Below are 19,753 nucleotides of genomic sequence, written 5' to 3' on the forward strand. Positions count from 1 at the left end.
AGGGAAGGGAACCCTAGTGCACTGTTGGTGGGAACGCAGACTGGTACAGCCACTGTGGAAAACAGTATGGACTTTCCTCAAAAAACTAAAAATGAACTGCCTTTTGATCCAGTGATTCCACTCCTGGGATTATACCCTAAGAATCAGGAAACACCAATTCAAAAGAACCTGTGCACCCCAATGTTCATAGCAGCGTTATTTACAGTAGCCAAGCGCTGGAAACAGCCTAAGTGCCCATCAGTAAATCAGTGGGTCAAAAAACTGTGGTGCATTTACACAATGGAATACTACGTAGCAGAAATAAAGAAGGAGCTCCTATCCTTCATGACAGCATGGATAGAACAGGAGAGTATCATGCTAAGTGAAATAAGCCAGGTGATGAAAGACAAATATCTCATGTGATCTCAGCTATAAGTGGAACCTTATCAACAAAACAAATAAATGCGCAAAACAGAGCCAGACATGGAAATGAAAAACAAACTGACAGTAACCAGACGGGTGGGGGGAGAGGGGTAGTGGGGGAAAGAAGGGGAAGGGACAAGTCAAGGAACATGCATAAAGGACCCATGGGCATGGACAATGGGGTGGGGACTGGCTGTGGGAACTGGGGGGGTGGGGCAGGGGAGAACAATGGAGGAAAAGGTGGGACAATTGTAACTGAAAACAATTTACAAAAAAGCAGGCAGGGAAGTTTTAATGCAAGACATGCACTTTAGGAAGGTTAACCGGGCAGTGGTATAAAGCAGGTGTTCACACACTCTGGTCAGTGGGCCAGATCTGGCCCGTGGCCTGTTTCTATACAGCGTACAAGCTAAGAATGGTTTTTACATTTTAAAGTGATTATAAAATATAAAAACAGAGAATATGGGATGGATACCACACACAGCCTGCAAAGCCTGCAATATGTACTGTTTGGTCCTTTACTGCAAAAGTTTGTGGAGTCCTGGTATAAAGGAAGCATGAGGCAAAGAGATCCGATGTTGGAAGGCCAGTTTAAAAAGTGCTATAATTGTAGGCAGTAATAAGGACCATCCCTTATTTCATCTTAAATATAAATATTTTAAAGTCACTCTCCATCAAAAACTGTCTTTTTTATGTGATAGAATTATGGGTGGCTTCTTCAAATTTTCTATAATAAACTATCTCATACGTATGTATGATATATATATGAGGTCTTTCCAGAAAAAGTCCAGCCATTGTTAATATAATGAGAATGGTTTGTACAACATTAATGTAACCTGGGAGCCAAGGAGAGTGGGCTGGAATGCGCATGTGTGAACAATGACGACTCCACTGTACTGGTCAGTGGGGGCAGTAGATACTGTTGAGTGAGCATGTGTACTGTGTGGCCACCACATTCAAATGACTGAATGAGTAGAGCAATGAATCTGCATCCAATTTTACATTAGGCGTGAGCATTCCTCCGTGGAAACTACTGGGATGATTGAGAGGGCCGCAGCTCTGGGCAACTGGTGATTGGCAGCTTCATCATGACAATGCACCCGTTTGTGCATCAAGCCTTGTGCAGAGTTTTTTGATGAAACATCAAATCACCCAGGTGACTCAGCCACCCTACAGCCCAGATTTGGCACTCTGTGGCTTCTGGCTTTTCCCAAAATTAAAATCATCTTTGAAAGGGAAGAGATTTCAGACCATCAATGAGATTCAGGAAAATACAACGGGGCAGCTGATGGTGACTGGAAGAACTATGTGAGGTCCAAAGGTGCCTACTTTGAAGGGGACTGAAGCATCATTGTCCTATGTACAATGTTTCTTGTATCCTGTACCTTTTTTAATAACTATCTATTTTTAATGTTGTATGGGTGGATACTTTCAGGACAGACCTCATATGTCTCTCTTCACAGAGTTAATGCCCAAAGCTTCTGTTTAGCTTCAGCCTGTATTTCTGATTGCCTTCCTGAAATTGTCACCTCAATTTCACATCAATTTTGAAAACTCACCCTAATTTGTCATAATCTCACTCAACCCTAGCCTGGTGTCTTTCCTGTCTTCCCTTATAGTAAGGGAGTATCACTCATAAACTCAAACCAGAAATCAGGAGCCATCTTAGATTCCATTTGCCGTTTCCCCCTTCCTCCAATTAAACCTCCCAGTCTCATATATTCTACCTCCTACATTTCTCTTAGTTGTCCCCCATTTGGCATCCTCACTGTCACAAATTAGATCAGGCCCTCATTATTTCTTACCACTATTTTTGATACTTGCCTCTTCACCAGCTGCATCTCACCATCCCAGTCCTCCTCCCTTCAACGTGCTCTGCAATTGACTGAGTACCTTCTAAGGGCCAGGCATTGTCCTGGGATACGATAAACGAGACAGAGATCCAACTCTCCTCTGACCTCATCGCTGCCATAGTTTTTACACTCAATCTAATCATGCAGCTCAAGTTCTCTAATATCTGCCCCACTCCCCTACCATCATCTATAAGATAAAATCAAAACTCCTTCCCATGGCATGCAAGGCCCGCCATGATCTGGCTTCTGACTGTCATTGAGTTTTATCTCTTAACTCTTAATCTCATACTTTATGTACCAGCAATAGGAAACTAGCTGTGGTTCAATAAATATGCCATGTTCCCCTAGGGCCCCTTTGCTCTGGTCCAGGCTGTTCTATCTGAAATCTCTTCCCTACCACAAGTCTTCTGACTCACCTTTCAAGTTCCTCATCACACAGCATCGCCAGTGATCCCTGACAGCCCTACGGTTTAAGGGCTTACCACATCGATAATTCCACCCTATCACTTACTGCAGTGTCTCTCCATGACGCGGAACACTCTTTTAAGAAAGAGGACATGTCTTTTAAGCTTTGTGTCCTTAGCACCTATCATAGTGCCTAGGAAACAGTTAGACACTCAATAAGTATCTTTTACATGAATTAAGATATTCGGATGACATGGCGTCAGTAAGGAAGAGTAAAATAACTGGAAGACTCTGCAGGAGATGAACACGGTATTTCACGAGGGTGGGGGCTAAAGGAAAAGGCAGAGTCAAAATGACACTACAGTTTCAAGCTCTATTGCCTAGGAAATGGCAGTAATATTTCTCGAAAGAGGAGAACGAAGGAGAAGCTGGTTTAGAGGTTGGGAATCCCAGGGCAGGCGTTTGGAAACTGAGGTTGAAAACTCAGGACTGGACACACACTGAAGTCACACTGGGGTAGACACACAGTGAGTGCAAATGATAATGCAAAGCAAGAAAGATTAACAAAAGGGGGTTTAAGAATTTGAAAGAACTCTTCCTCTTTGAAGATTGGGAAGGGGGCCCAACAGAGACTGAAACATCGATAAGGAGAAAAAAGAGAGGTAAGGCAGTGCAAGTAGCATTGGAAGGAAGAAGTTTCAAGAAGGTAGGAGGGCTAACGGTATAAATGCTCTGCCAAAGTCAAAGTGGGCGGAAATTAAGAAAGGACAGAAAATACATATTTAGGTCACTAAGACTTTAAGAAGACAATTTCAGAAATGTAGTGAGGATAGAAATTACAGGAGTTAAAGTTAGTAATTCTAATATGAAGACAACATGTAGACAGTGATTCTGATATGTCTGACACTGACAGAAAGAACAGGGAAATGGATCAAAGCGGTCAAAGCAGCTAAAAGGACTGTTTCTTTCCTTCATTCTTCCACTAAGAAAGCAAGTGCTCTTGAGTACTCTGAGCCAGAAAGATGCAGAGCAGAGGACAGAGCTGTGGCGAAAGGGGTTACGTGGCGGGGCGCGGAGGGGGAGGTGCAGGCAGTGCCCTGGCAGACAAGTCATCCTGGGAAAGATGAAATAACGGCCACGGTTTCCTTCGGGTATGAGAGGGAAAGGGAAGAGAAGTTGGAAACTGCATCAGTTGACTACAGTCTTTTTAATCAAGAAGGTACGGTCCCCTTATTTCTTAGGAAGGGGGACAAAGGTGGGTGAGGCAGCTCTGAGAGCTGGAAGAAGCCCAGATCAGCTGCTCTGAAAAATTCAGTACAGGATCAACAAGGAAGAGTGAAACGGCTGTTTAACAACAAACATTCTCACAGTGATTAAGGTGACAGGCTAAAGACCTGAACTAGGCAGTAGCAGAATGAACTTTAAATTAAAAAGCAGTAGGAACAAAAGACATTTCACCCTTTTTATCATATTTCTGAATAAGGCACCAGAAATGATCCAATCCAGCTAAACATGAACAAATCATCTCAGAGATCTATAGTCTTAAATTGTCTCCCAGATAACAGGAATGTTAGCATTCAAACGTGTACGTTTCATGCTTACTTGGAGTATTCGCGTAGCTTTTTGCTTGTAGTCAATTAATTCCTGCTTAGAGGACTCCATGTTGGACTTACACATCTTGACTTGCTGCTGTAGCTCATCAACTTTCTTCTTCTCATCTGAGTATTTTCTTTCTGCCAGAGTAACTGCTTCTGCCAAATTCTGACGTTCCACTTCCATTTTATTCAGGCGAGCAGCAAACTCACTCTGTGACAAATTTTTATATCATCCTTATGACATTCTTCTTTGAGATATATTTTATAAGCATCCATTAAGATATATCATAGGATTTGGCAGCTCAGCCCGACATAGTAACAGGCTGGTAAAAAACATGCTTCATTCATTAGCAACTGAACAATAGGGACTGTAAGGGAGTGGCTCTCAGCAATGGCAATGCATCAAAATCAGTTAGGGAGTTTATTAAAAGTACAGCCACCCAAGGCCTTCCCTGGGCTTCCTGAATTGGAATTTCCCAGACTGAGCTTGGAAATTTGTTTTTAAAGAATTTCCCAGGTGGATCTGGTCATCTGCACAGTAGAGCGGATCTGACACCAGCTGATCAATGGATACGGGGTCTCCAGAAAACTAGAAAGTCTACTAGAAAACAAATGAAAGACATAAGAACTGTATCTTTTCATACAGCATGGCTAATGTTTTCCCTTTATTTTAAATTCTCTGATAAGCCAGTCAATGTGATTTTTTAACTTAAGAAACTTTTAAAGCATACTCTAAAAAACACGCAGCCTGTCACTTACTAGCGGATACAGTTTCGAGATTTTATTTCACCTTAATCTTCAAAGGCTCCCATCGCTTAAAAAAACCTCAGGAGGTGAGGCGGCAGTCAGACGGCATTATTGTTACATGACAGTAACTAAAGCTCACAACCTTTGATCCAGTATTAACTTCTCTTTTGAAAAAAAGGAGCAAGAAAACTGCTGCCTACTGAGAATGTAAAGTACGCCTAATGCAACTGAGAGTGGAACTTTTACGTTTATTCACTTTAACTAATTCAAATTTAAAGATAAAAACTAAGTCAATTAACAGATTTAATCATATATAATTAACATACCATAAAATTCACCCTCTTAAGATACAGAATTCAGTGGTTTTTAATGTACTCACAGAGCTGTGCAATCATTACCATTACCTAATTTCAGAACGTTTTACTCCCAAAAGAAATCTCCCACCCACTCTTCCCTCGCTTCCAGTCCCTGGCAACCATGAGTCTACTTTCTTGCTCAAAAGATTTGCCTATTCTGGACATTTCATATGAATGAAGTCATAAAATATGTGGCCTTGTGTGTCTGTCTTCTCTCAGTATAATGTTTCAAAGGTTCATCCATGTTTAGCACGAATCAATCCTTTATTCCTTTGTACGGCTGAATAGGATCTCCTTGTAGAGATGCACCACATTTTGTGGGTCTGCTCAGCAACTGACGGTCATGTGCACTGTTTCCAGTTTGGGGTGATTATGAACCATGTGCTATGAAAATCCATGTACAAGTTTTTGTGTGGACATCTATTTTCAATCCTCCTGGATATATACCTAGGGGTTGAATTGCTGGGTCATATGGTAAATATATTATTTAACTTTTTGAGGACCTGTCTGTTACTGAAAAACTGAGTATGTTTAGAACAATTTGGGAATTGGATATATTCTTTCATCTATAAGTTTTGTGAACTCTAAATACAGATCAAGTATTTCAGAAAGAAATCGAATCTCTGAATTAAGTGTAAAACACCATATTTTAAAAGACTCAGTGTGCAAAAAATGAGAATATCTCACTAATAAATTTTAACTACACGAGACAAAGCACTTTAGATATAACGTGTTAAAATGTATCAATAATTTTTTTAAAAACCCACATTAGCTGATATTTATTTCAGGGCTGAATTATTTTCAGCTGTTTAAAAGACAGCCTACCCCAGCGGACCCTGACTGCCCATAAGGTCTATCTGTGAATGTTGTAAAACCAACAGGCCAACCCCTACACCCTACCTCATACACCGCAACCAGACTCTCTGGGGGTGCACACTGGGCATAGAAAGTAGCAAGAGCTACACAGGTGATTCTAATGTGTAAACATGATTGAGAATCACTGAACTAGATGCAAAAATTCACTTAAAAGTAAAACTCTCAATGTTATATACAGTTTTGTCTTGAAATAAATGAATCAGAATAAACTGGGGTCACTAAAAGCTTAAATAAAGATAAACAAGATGCTCCAAGTTGGCTTTTAATCAAATAATGGTAATGATGGCTGCGCAACCAAATTAAATGAAAAGATGCCTACCTCTAATGAGTATTAAGCACTCTAGGCGCCCTTCCTCCCTGGAGCCCTCCACGGTCTTTCTCTGCCCCCTCTCCCTCCCCCAGGGCCTTTACCTCGGCCCTTCTCTGTCCTAAGCTCCACGGGCCCTCCTTCTGCCTCTGTAACTCGCTTCCTGAGCCCACGCAGCCCAGCTGGCTCACTTCTGCTACCTCTGCGACTCCCTAAATAACCTTTCTCTTATCGTTTAAAAGAACTATTTTAATTGTATTTCAATACATAAAATTAAATAAATTTAGCACATATCAAGCTAACTTTTCAACTACTTGGTTTTGTCACAGAAACAGAGTTTTTTTGAAACGCACAGCAGAATTTTATTAAAGAGTAAATGTGTCATGAAACAGCGTAAGGTCACTCCTCCTTGTCCAAATAATAAAAGAACTCTGTTGTCTCCCATTCTCACCTGCATGTGTTTATAGCTCTCCTGCTCCCTCTTCAGAGTGGAATCGGCTTCATGCAGTCTCTCCTGAAGGGTTTGCAGAGCTTGATTCTGCAGGCTACTACCTTCGCTGTGATCCTGCATTATTCTGAACGAAAACACATCACTTGAAATAACTCATTTCCACAGTGTACAGGTGACCAGGTAGGCTAATTTACAGCATTAGCTTGTTTGCACACAAAGATGGTTTGGGTAAACATTCTGAAAAGAAATCCTTTTCCCTTTTAATGGAATGTCATCTATATTTTTAGGCATCCAAATATAAGTATGCAGCACTTATCATTGTATGTTAAAAGGTAAATGACACGATGTTCTTCAAATATTTTTAAATTCGGAATTTGCTAACAAGGCATCTCAGGATTCAAATTCAAATAAATCCATTTTCAATCACATGCATTTCCAGCATTACGGAAAGCTATTTTTCTCTTGTAAATTTTCAGAAGGTACATTTTCATTAGGTAGTATACACTACAGTGTTTATCATTACTTGTACTGGAAAGAGAATCGTCCTAGCTCATTTTTTCATTATTAACAGAATTAGCTACCGTGACTTTTCACTCTGCAAGGCTTCCAGAGCTTCCGTGCGAGCGTCCAGCAGCTGGTCAGCCTCCTGGAGCCTCACTTTCAGGACGGCCAGCTGGGAGTCCTTGGCAGCCACTGCTTCGGTCAGGTCATCTACTTGGGCTCGGAGTTCTCGAGTTATTCGATCACTCTTGGAATGGTCAACATTCCACTTTTCAATTCTTGCTCTTGCTTGGTTTAATTCTAAAAAAAAAAAAAAAAAAAAAAAAAAATCCTCTATTCAAGTTCACAGATCTTTTTCAGAGCACACACAGATTCTCCTGAGTCCTTTACAGGGGTGTCCAACCTTTTGGTGTCTCTGGGCCACACTCGAAGAACAGTTGTCTTGGGTCATACAATGACTACACAAATACTAATGAAAACTGATGAGCAAAAAGGTTTTAGGTAAATGTACAATTTTGTGTTGGGCCGCAGGTGGTCCCCAGGCTGGATACCCCTGCTTCTTGCTGAAATTAGGTTACAAATAACTTCAAATTTTTTGGTCCACATGGGACACCCATTTTTCAGGCCAATACTCATGTTTATATCACAGTTAATAGGCTGAAAAGAGGCATGATGCGAGCTATCCTACAAATTTTTTTTCTGGGGATATATCACAAAGCATTTGGAGGCTAAAATCAGCAGATAGCAGAAAGTTTACAACACTAAATCGGTCAGTGGATGCATAGAGTTCTGCTAGAAACAAAAAAGAATGCAGATCCAAATCAGGAATCGATAACGTACACCCCAGCAAGACCAAACGAACAAAAACAAAACCGAACAGGAAAAAATCTGTTTCTTTCCACTATTATGGCAAAAAGATGTTACTCTTTCAACCTAAGAAACTTGGGCAGAAAGAACAGTGTAGTGCAGATTCCCATTCCCTGATGTGCCACTTGTAATTGCAGTCTGCCTGCAAAAAAAAAATTTTTTTTTAAATATTGATGCAAACTCTACACGGGGTCTCAAAAAAAGCTCTACCTCTAAGTCTACATGAGTCTGGGTAAAGCGATGCTTCTTCTAAAGTCAGCCTAACAAGACAAACTACCCTCCTATTGTACTCTTCTGGGCCTCGTCCATGTTTTGGCAAAACTTTTTCCACTGTCCCCACACCTTTCTAATTACCCCTAGGAACCAAGGCAGAGATTTCTCCTCTTATTTTCTCCTCAGCCACACTTACAATAACACTAATACATCCCCCCATCACTACCTCAGTGAGGAGACAACTGTTTAATTATCCATTTCTCAGAAACCCGAAGGTTTTGCGCCCGACAGCCACCGTGCTGCACACTTCCAGAGGGTACTGTTCAAATGAAGTGCTATGTTTCCTTTATGTCCCCTAGAGTAGGGCGATACGGTGACCTCGCCTGCTGGCGCCCACTGCTTTGTTTAATCCCACCTTTGGTTCATCAAGAGTTCCCCTTGGAGGTTCAGAGCAAGTCAGCCAAATAAACCAGGTGATTATTCATGTTCTACTCTTCTCGATTCTTAAATTTCATAGTTCCTAAAAAAATGACCAAACAAGCCGTGTTCTCTGTTTTGGGTTAATGAGAGGATGACTGGTCCCGTTTCTAAATCTGGGACCCGTATTTCTGTGAAAACACTATTTTACAAGTCTCATCTAACATCTTTCTAATAGCTTAGCTATAATCAAGGTTTTAGTCTATTTTTGAAATGTTAAATTCCTAATCCTGGACGACTTGCATAAGGCTCTACCTTCTTGAGTTTCCCTGGCTCTTTGAAGCAATGAGGCCATTTCTTGATTTAAAGACTGAACTTCATTCCTCAGCAGCTGATTCTCCAGTCGAAGGTTAGACAGTTCATGTGATTTGCTGTCATCCGTGGGTTTCGGGTTGTGATCAGCACAGGAAGCATCTGATGATACATTTTCCTTTGAAGAATCCTCTTGGACTTCATGGCCAGAATCTGAATTATTAGAGGCTTCTGTTAAAAAGAAATACATTTTTGTTACATGGGAATGCTCACTCCATACACATTAGCAGCCTACTTTGGTAGACTGACTCTTGACTCAAGTGGACTACTATAGCTAAAATGCCATAAAAAGTAAACTTAAATTCTCAGGAGACTGCCCTCTGATGAAATTTCATTCTCATACATGGAGCCTATAGACCTCTAAGGATCCTAGATACATTGAAAGAATGGTGATAAAAGATAGATACAAGAATACAGTACTGGATAAGATAAAATCAGGGATAATTTAAGTGGTTGGACTTGGTCTCCCTTTTGTCTCCAAATTGTTTTGGGGGGAAAAAGAAAAAGTCTCAACATTGAAAATATTGAAAAGGCACAAAAGAACAGCTGTGGGTTTCAAAGCAAGGAGTAAGTAACAGGTCACAACTATCAGTTATATACCAAGCTGGAATCTAAAATGCCTTACCCAAAGAAATAGAGATTGAGGAATTCAGATTCATCTTGTTTTTAATTTGCTACTAAATATGATACAAATGTACTTTTTACTTACTCTAAAAAGATTACATGCTGCCCTGGCTGGTGTGGCTCAGTGGACTGGGCGCTGGCCTGTGAACTGAAAGGTCGCCAATTTGATTCCCAGTCAGGGCACATGCCTGGGTCGTGGGCCAGGTCTCCAGTTTGGGGGGGTGTGAGAGGCAACTGACTGATGCTTCTCTCACACATCGATGTTTCTTTCCCTCTCTTTCTCCCTCCCTTTCCCTTTTTCTGAAAATAAATAAAATCTTAAAAATAAAAGATTACATGCTCAAAAAATGAACTATATTTAAATGATAAAATGGACTAAAACAATGGGCAAAACATTTTACATTTTACAAAGGAAGATAATCTGTTAATCAATAATCCATTAGGAAAAAAGGATTGAAAGACTTGAACAGGTACTTCCCCTAGATGAAACCCAAGTAGTCAAATAATCTGAAATGATGCTCAACCTCAGTTAGTAATGAAATTTAAAAAATAAGGACATTTCACACTTGATAAACAAAAAATAAAAAGTCACATTGAGCCCTGGCTAGTGTGGCTCAGTTGGTTGGACGTCCTTCCACAAACCAAAAGGTCCAGGGTTCAGTTCCCAGTCAGGGCACATGCCTAGGCTGTGGGTTTGGTCCCAGTCAGGACACATACAAAAGGCAGCTAATCAATGTTCCTCACGGTTTCTCTCCCTCTGAAATCAATAAGCATGTCATTGGGTAAGGGTAAGAAAAATAAAGGTCATATTGAAATTATCAAATTTTAGTGAGAATGAAGAGCAAAAGGAACTCTCACGAACAGCTGGTGAAGTATAAACTGGTACAACCTCTTGAGAAAACAGCTTTGGTGTTCGTCATTAGTGTAGCTAAACATTGTCACATCCTTCAACCCAGCAATTCCACTTCTAGGGATCCTAGGACTTCTCACCCTGCGATGATTTTGCTCCCCAAATGACGTTTGGTAAGGTATGGAGACATAGTTGGTTGTCACAATTGGGTTGCTATTGACATTTAATGGGTTAAGAGGCCATGGAGCTGCCGAACATCCTACAAAGAATAGGACAGTTCCCTACAATGAAGAATTAATTATTCATCCTAAATGTCAACAGTCCCAAAGACTGTGAGACCCTACCCTAGAGAAAGAAAACATCAGTTTTGTAACTCCCATGTATTAACTGGTTCTAATTTCCCAGTCAACCAGGCTGATCCCTCCTTTGATCTGTCCTTTACAATTAAAATATAAGTTGTTTTCCTTAAAAGTAAAAAAATAATTCAACTCAACTAGGCTTAAAAGGCCTGTATTAGCATCACACTGCTATGACACTTTCAAGTTTTACTGACCTAGAAAACACCTGAAAAACAGAAAAATTCAGATGCCCTGACTCCATCACCAGAAAATCTAAATCAGAAGTCTGGAGAGGCACTTAATCAATCCTTTTTTATTAATCACACAAGTGATTCCAGTGCAAGACGTCCAGGGACCGCTTTTTAACAAAGAATGACTTTCAGGAATAATGGGCTTACAGTGGCACACACGGGCCTTCACACACAGGCCCCCCTTTCCTTTGCTGGCACCCTTCCCTTCGCTGCTCTCCGCCTCCCACTCACGGGTCCCGAACGACACCCAAACCTAAAAGGACCTTCTCCCGGAATGCTGTCTCCAGGCTCCTCCTTTCCCACCCGGGAAAACTATTCGTTCTTTAAGACCCAGCTCAAATTACAGACCCTCTGCATCCGGACCTGAACACCTACGCAGCTAGTTACTGCTGCCATCATGGTTTCACAACCCTCTGACCATGCCTGTCGCTGCGTTATGACACTGCCTGTAAATTAGGTGTGTCCCGCTGCACTCGGACTCCTTTCACCCCCTTGTGTGTCCTGCCCCCCAAAGGGTTCTCAATAAATGTTTGTGTAAGCAATGAACAGGCTGCCGAGGAGAAATTTAGGAGCATGCGTACATAATTAGTCAATGGCTACCGCATGCTCCGATCTTGAAAGCCCCAAACCCTCGCCTCTACCACTTTTTTTTTTTTGATCTCAAAGATACAAGGCAGATTTTATTCACTGGCAGCCAAGCCTGTAGGGGAAGCTCTAACATTTAAGAATATAACAGACTTCCATTAATCATCATTACAAGGAATCCCTGCAGGATCCTATCATGTTTCTTGCTATTTAAAAATGGTTAGCAAGTACCTGAATTAGCCACATTACCATGTTAACCTCATTTCTGCAGATGAGAGGAGGTACACGTAGAGGTAATTTCACAGCAAATTAAACAACTGAAAACTAGAATTCTTAGCTTTTACCTCACTACTAGGTCAATACCTTCAACTCTTCAATTTGGATCACAGTTCAGTCCCTCAACTTTACTTCTGGGGGAAATGCAGGGGGGGAAACCCCCCCCACACAAAACCCATATAATCAAGAATACATGTGAAGTACAGCCTGCTGTCATTTTTATAACCCCAATGACAAAAAGAAATGAACTGAGATAGTCCCAAATCCAAAATTATGTTTTCTTTCAGATTTCAAAATTATCTTTTTTGGACCTTAAAATACGTTAGAGAATCTTCTTGGATGCAGTTTCTCAGATGCTGGGGTGGGCAGTGACCCTGCAGACAACGTTGGAAGGTCCCTGCTATCACTGTAGATGGACCAACAGCATTCCATGCTGTCTCCCTTGCTTATACCACACATTTCAGAGAGCCTGCCCGGACCCCAGTGGGAACAGGTAACAAAACAGAGGATGAGAAACACTACCAGAATGTATTAGGCTAAATGACACATGAATTTGCTTAACTCTAAAGGATACAGAGGACTGATTAGCTACCGTGGCTTTGGCTCCCAGAGGGACTTTCTTCAGTAGTTTTGACGGTGGTTACGCTGGTATTCATTGCACCGACACCTGCTGTCGGAGAGCTCTGAAGGGCAGGTGTCTTGCCCCTTTCTTTTTTGATTTCCACCCTCCCCGTAGGTTCCTTCCGTGAGCTATTAAGAAAATCAAACAGCAGCTCATCATCAGGTTCGGACTTTTTTCTCCGAACAAACTGCGATGAAGGCCGAGGCACAGATGAGTTCTCAACGGTATGGGAGGCCTCCCCTGACACCCTGGGTCCTGTTTTCACATTTGTGGTTCCGGCTAAGATGGTGGCTTTTTGATTCTTAATGTTATCAGCTGCTGAGGAAATATAATTAGCGTTAGATCCAGTCTGATGAGACAAATCTGTGTTTTGCCGGTGACGTTCAGGATAGTCAGTGTTTTTGCTGTATACGATGCTGCTGCTGTTCTCTTTTCTACTGAGAGCTGTTGCAGCCCCTTGGTCGACTCGGTTTAAAAGATCTTCTGCCTTTCCAGCAAGATCAGCAAACCAGGACATGATGGCAGCAGAATAATCCTACTGGCAAACCTGTAAAAAGGGCGTGACGCAATCAGTGTGGCATAACGGCAGAACGTAGCAGTTGAGACCAGGCTCTGGAATCAGTCTGGGTTGAATGCCTAACCCTGCCTCGTACTAGCTGTGTAACCTGGAGAAAACCACTGAACCTGAGGAACTTCATCTAGGTTTAGCCCTGGCCAGGTATCTCAGTTGGACAGTGCATCATCCTGATGTACCAAGGTTGCAGGTGCCCAGCCAGGGTACAGAGAAGATCAATCACTGAATGCACATAGACGCGGAACAGCAAATCAATGTTTCTCTCTCTCTCAAATCAATACATTTTTTAAAAAGTTAAAAAAGGAGAAAAATGAGTAAAACAAGTGCATTTACGTTACGGGACACTTTTAAGATGAAATATAAAAACACTTTGCAGAATGCGTGGCACAGAGTAGGCACTCATTTTAGTAGTTGCTATTACCATAATTTTAACTACTGCTATTGTTATTACTCCTATTTCAACAAAGGGTAATTGTTAATGTAGGAAAGCATCCAAACAGCAAATAATATAGCAAAATTTCAGTGCAACCAAATAAAAACAATTCCCTGAAGTTTGTTTTAAGGTGCTAAAAGTTGAAGAAACTTCTGATTAATACAAAAATTCATCTTCTTAAAATGCAGCTCTACTATGGATAACTTAGGTGTACACACAATCTGTCTGTCTGCAGTACACCTTCGGCCCCAGCCAGTGTGGCTCAGTTGGCTGGAGCATTGTCCCATAGCTGAAAGGTCGCTGGTTCAGCTCAGGGTCAGGGCACAAGCCTAGGTTGCCGGTTCAATCCCCAGTGAGGGTGCATATGGGAGGCAACTGATTGATGTTTCTCTGTCTCTCTCTCTCTCCCTTTCCCTCTCTCTCGAACGAGAATAAAATAAACCTTTAAAAAAATAAAAATAAAGTACATCTTCAGTAAGTTAAATAGTTGGTATCATGCACATTAAGCTAAATTCAGAATAAAAACAATACTGTATAGCCGTTCATTTGATACATATGTTTGAGTACTTATGGCCTGACACAATGGATCATAATGACAAATCCTTATGATCTACAAGAAACAGTACTGTATAAAAAAGTCGACAAACATTTCTTGAATGTGCACATTGTTCTTCTTGCCTGGAAAACTCTTTCACTGTTCACTCTGATTCTTAATCTCCACTTGAATGTCATCTGCTCCAAAAACCTCTTTCCTTCCATCTAAATTAGGCCTTTCCATTCTGGGTTCACATGCTATTCTTTTCCCTCACAGCCACTTTTTTGTTTTATAATTATGGTTTTTTACCCTATCTCTCCCTATTGGGGAAGGGGAGTAGGTGGATAAAGATCCTGTTTATTTTGCTCACCACTGAATTTCCAACGTTTAGCACACAGCACACACCCATAAATACTGCTGAATGGAATCTGCACGTCAGATGTGGCGCAAACATTCATCATATCATATTCACAAAAATATTATGTGATAAGTAGCAATACCTGTATCCTTTTTTCCACAAGTGGGGAAAAGGTTTAGAAAGATCCCAGAGTTTAACTGGAAGCTCAGATGCTCAAATCTAAGCCAGCCAAACCTAGTTTTTAATCCCTGCATTTCCCATCTAGCCTCTCAATATCTGAATAACCTCAAGCAACCCTCTGAAGCCATTCCTTGTGAAAAATGGGACCACGGCCTGGCCTGCCTATGCATTTCACAGAGCTTATGTGAAACCAAATGAAAACGGCCCTGAAATGCTTTGTAACATACAAAATTCCCTACAGATGCAATGCATTGTTCTCGAGTAAACACTGGTGATATCGGGGGCAAATTATCACTCCTAATAAAGCAAAACACACACACACACACACACACACACACACTCACACTCTAATGCCTTATATGGCATCTTCCATTTTAAAGTTAATAGGGCTTTAAAACAAAACCCTGTGGCTTAATACTACCCAATGAAACATACACTAAAGAGGGCCCTGGGCACAGGCCCCGTTGACAAACATCCCGAACTGACTTCAGAAGCACAAGCCCCTCAAATAATTCCTTAGGCGCTGCCCCAGCAACCAGCCCAGGCGGAGGCAGAGAGAGGGTGAGAGAGTGCGTGGGACGCGGGTGGCGGCGGCAGGGCCCGCTGGAAGGCCAGGTGTCAACACACACGAAAGGAGGCTGGGGTCTGCTGGTCAGCCCTAGGAAGTGACAGTCAGTGGATCCTGGGTAGGCGAGCGCAGATCCCCGCTTTGCTCCCCGCCACCTTGTTGAGCCTCCGAAGGGGGAAGAGTGGTCAAACCAGGCTGGGGGTGAGAGAAAGGGAAGAACGGGGAGGGCACGAAACAAAGTCGGCCGAGGCCCAAGGGGGCTCTTTCTCCCCTTTCCTCCGCCCCTCACCGGGCAGAGAGACCAAAGGCTCGGGTAAGGGGACGCCGCCCCCGCGTTTCAGGCTATAAACGCTCTAAGAGGACCCGTCCTACCCACTGGGCCCTGGCCGCTGCCTCACCTGAGGACTCTGGAGCGGCTGCACCGCGGCCTCGACACCCTCCTGGTCCCCCCGCCCCCCCCCCCCAGCAGCCGGCCGAGAAAAGGCCAGGCTGAGTAAAGGAGCCCCGCACCTGCCACAGTCCCGCCACGGCCCTGCCAAGGCCCTGCTACTCTTCCGGGAGACGTGGAAGGGCAGCGAGGACCCCAAAACAGAGTGGCTTCCGAGCTGCCTGAACGTCTGGAGCAGAGAGCAGCCACCTGGAGGCGTTCAGGCGGCGGCGCCGGCTGCTGCGGGGACCTCGCGTCTGGTCACGCCCTTTTCCCCTCCAGCTGCGAGACAGGGCGGGGACGGGGCCTGCGTGCGTGTGACGTGAGTTCGTCTCCTGCCGACCACAGCCCGCACGCGGCTAGCACAACATTGGAGGCCACGCCCACCAGGGGCGTGGCGCCACTGCAGCCCACGTGGATGACACAGGTATTGCTCGCACCGGAAGCAATCTGAGGCCTGAGTTTGGCGGAGCGTGGAGCCAGGTGTTCACTTTTCTTCTCTTTCTCTTTCGCCCTGCAGCCTGTAGGTGAGGCTGCTAAGGCCCAGAGCAGGAGATGAGAATGCAGGAAACGAGATCCCTGATTTCGTGGAGCTTCCTTTCTAGTGACAGAGACAAATATTAAATAAAGCAATGAATAAACAAAGCAATTTCAGGGCATTACCAGAGCTGTAAAGACAAGAAAATGGTGAGAAGTGACTGGAGACGGGGGAAGCACTTTAAATGGTGTGGTCAGGGAAGGTCTCTGTGGAAGTGATATTTGACCCGAGACCCAAAAATGGAAAGGGCGGGAAAAGGGCTTTCCATATGGCAGTATTGTGGTTATGTTATTACAGTTCATTGAATGTTGCAGTTAGTCTAAAATCCACATTCAGTAATTCACCAAAAACTTAGCACGCACTGTGTGCACAGGGTTGGGCTAACTTAGCCCTAATGACAAGTCTACAATGATGCCCATTTTCATGTTGAGGAAACTACGGATCAGAGAGGTTAAGTAACTTGTCTCAGATCATCTGCTCTAATAAGGAGTCCACGTTGCTCCAAAGCCTGTGCCCTTAGACTCAATGATTTATTGTCTGCAAATTAAATATTGGGAGTAATTACAGCTCCTTTTCTTCCTCTCAAGTCAGGTTTAGCACATGCTAGTGGGCAGAAAAAGTTTCAGGAGCACGGGGAGGTAATAATAATAATAGCACCCAACAGTTATTATGCCCTTATGAAGCGCAGAATAATGTGTTAAGCATTGGGTGTGTTTTCCCTCATTAAATCTCACAACAGATGCAAGTAAGGTACTATTATTATCCCATAGTAGGTGTTATCGTTCCCAACTATTAAGTAGATCTTCCTGTTAAGGATTATGTATCGCCACCTGTTGCTAGATCACTTGCAATGTATCCTGTAAGAGTGTCCTTTCCAGCCTTACTGATGGATGGATTATGTGACTTTCTTTGGCCAATGGAATATGAACAGAAGTGGCTTTTGACACATCTGAGCCAAAGTATTAAGAGCTATTATGTGTTTCTGCCAGCTTGCTTGATCTTTTTCCACTCATGAGAATAGCCTGTCCTGGATGGGGCTGCTCCCACACTCCTTCTGGGTCCTGGAAGGAAAAAAAGATGTGAAGTATTCCCCATCTAATGTTGTACAAGTTCTAAATAAACCTTTGCTTTTAGATGCTTCTGAGATCTGGGATTACTTATTACACAGCCTTACCTAATGAAATCTGATTAATATGTACCCCCATTTTACAGATGAAGGCAGTGAACTTCAGGGAGCTTTAATCACTCGCCACAAGGAGTAAGTTATATAACTGGAGTTCAAAGCGAGGTCAATGTGACTCCAGAAACAATGGTCTTAACCACTGAAGGGATGAGAATGAAAATTGAAGTAACGAATGAATAACATCCAGTGAATTGAGATAGCATGGTAAAGAGGCAGAAATCAGATGACCCGGGTTTTTATCTGGCTGTCAGTTAGTTTCAAATGAGTTAATCTCTCTGACTCTCAATTTTATCAGGGGAAAAAAAAAAAAAAAGACCGTGATGAAGAATATACCTTGGTTCTGATTGCAGTTCTCGAGTTTCTAGCTGTGTGAACTTGAGCAAATCACTCCACTCCCCAGGAGTCATTTATGAAATGAAGATATTGAACTAGAATTTAGGGATCACTCATTTGCAATTTCAATTAATTGTTTTTGTTTTGGCCACAGCACAATATTTAATTTAAAAACAAAAAATACACTCACAGTGTGTTGACAAGAGAGTGGCGATAATAGACATTCCTACATATTATTGGTAGAAATGTAAATTAATACAGCCTTTAAGAAGGCAAATCTACTTTAAGGGAATTATCCTATAGAGACACTGACACACATGCAAAATGACATATACAATAGACAGAGCTATTAATCACAGAGTTGCTTAATAATAGCATATATTGGAAACAAGTTAAATGTTCATTGATTTGAAAATCTTGGTATATTCATCTGACAGAATACTATAAACTACTTAAAAAAAACAACAGCCCTGGCTGGTGTGGCTCAGTGGAATGAGCACCGGCTTGCAAACCAAAAGGCTGTGGGTTCGATTCCCAGTCAGGACCCATGCTTGGGTTGCAGGCCAGGTCCCCAGTTGGGGGCTTGTGTGAGGCAACCGATGGATCTATCTCTCGCATGTCTCCCTCTCTCCCTCCCTTCTCTTCTCTTTAAAAATAAATAAATAAAATCTTAAACAAAAAACCAAAAAACAAAAACCCAGAAGCTCTTAGGTAGGGATGTGGAAAGTGCTCTACAACCTTAACAATATATAAAAAAAAAAACAAAAAAAAACAAAGAAAAACATCATATTTATAATATGCTATCATTTGTATACAAATATATTTTATGGGTAGCATCTCTTTCTCAAGGGACACTGTTTGCAGGAGAACTTGGCTGGGTGGCAGAAGTGAGAGGGAGATTTATCCTTCAATTAATCTTATTTTGTGCATATCCTTTGAACTCTGTAGCATGAGAATTTATTATTTTTAAAAATAAGTAACACTTTTTTTTTTTAACTTTGAACACTCTAGGAGGTCAAATGCATTCCCCATGTCTTCTCAGCCCTGCCTGTCAATTGCCTGAGACCCCTCATTTATGTCACCTGCCCAGTCCCTACAGGCATCCCCTAAGGATTTTGTGATTCTCATTAGAAAATTCCTATGTCCTTTAGCTCCTGGTTCTGGCATTCTACTTCCTCACTGCACAGATCTGAAGAATGAAATTGTGAGCTTATTTGTGCATTTTTATCTTCCAGCAGCAGGAGGCACTGAGTACTTAAAAGTATGTATATACCTGTATATTACAACTGGATTGACCAGTGAAACCAGTACTGCTGTATCCTTTTGTTGCTGAAGTACAGATTGTAATTTTCCCATGAATGGGTCCTGGTTGATGCATGGAACTTCATAGTCCCATACCTGTTGGGAAGTTCCTTCCGATGCGTTAGGCCAATTCTGGTGTTTTCTGTGTTGTCTGAAAGCGAAGTTGCTCCCAGAGATTAGTCCCTTCACCACTGAGCCCCTGATGAAACCGTCTGGGCCCCCTATCCACCCCGCATCCGCAGGCTGACTTTGCCTTTGTTAAGAGCCCCCAACCCACATGTGACCCCATGTTGGCAGCTGGGCTGAGTGGAGAAAAGGCCTGGTGTTGTCTTGGAACAGCACATGCTGCGTACAGCAAACAGCATGTTGTGCCTGGCTTGGGCTTCCAAGGCAGCTCCCTTTCCTTCTCAGGGC

At 42.4% G+C, this 19,753-nt stretch overlaps 1 protein-coding gene across 2 annotated transcripts in view; it reads right to left on the reverse strand.

Moving 5' to 3' along the window:
- Nucleotides 1–16,163, reverse strand: part of GOLGA5 (golgin A5) — a 37,871-nt gene extending 21,708 nt beyond the window's left edge. The window contains exons 1-6 of one of the 2 annotated variants that reach the window (XM_054567111.1): nucleotides 16,067–16,163; nucleotides 12,879–13,455; nucleotides 9,306–9,533; nucleotides 7,574–7,793; nucleotides 6,993–7,116; nucleotides 4,263–4,466 (exon numbers count right to left, since the gene is read on the reverse strand). In XM_054567111.1, coding sequence (XP_054423086.1) covers nucleotides 4,263–4,466; nucleotides 6,993–7,116; nucleotides 7,574–7,793; nucleotides 9,306–9,533; nucleotides 12,879–13,425 — 1,323 coding nt within the window. In that variant the 5' untranslated portion in view covers nucleotides 13,426–13,455; nucleotides 16,067–16,163. Of the gene's footprint in view, nucleotides 1–4,262; nucleotides 4,467–6,992; nucleotides 7,117–7,573; nucleotides 7,794–9,305; nucleotides 9,534–12,878; nucleotides 13,456–15,954; nucleotides 16,014–16,066 lie in introns of those variants that run through there. The other variant, XM_054567112.1, reaches the window with a different exon arrangement.
- Between the last annotated feature and the right edge of the window lie 3,590 nt (nucleotides 16,164–19,753).

Source organism: Pteronotus mesoamericanus, unplaced genomic scaffold (genome assembly GCF_021234165.1).
Source record: "Pteronotus mesoamericanus isolate MK-2021 breed Mesoamerican mustached bat unplaced genomic scaffold, CSHL_Meso_final contig_182, whole genome shotgun sequence".
Classification (NCBI taxonomy): Eukaryota; Metazoa; Chordata; class Mammalia; order Chiroptera; family Mormoopidae; genus Pteronotus; species Pteronotus mesoamericanus.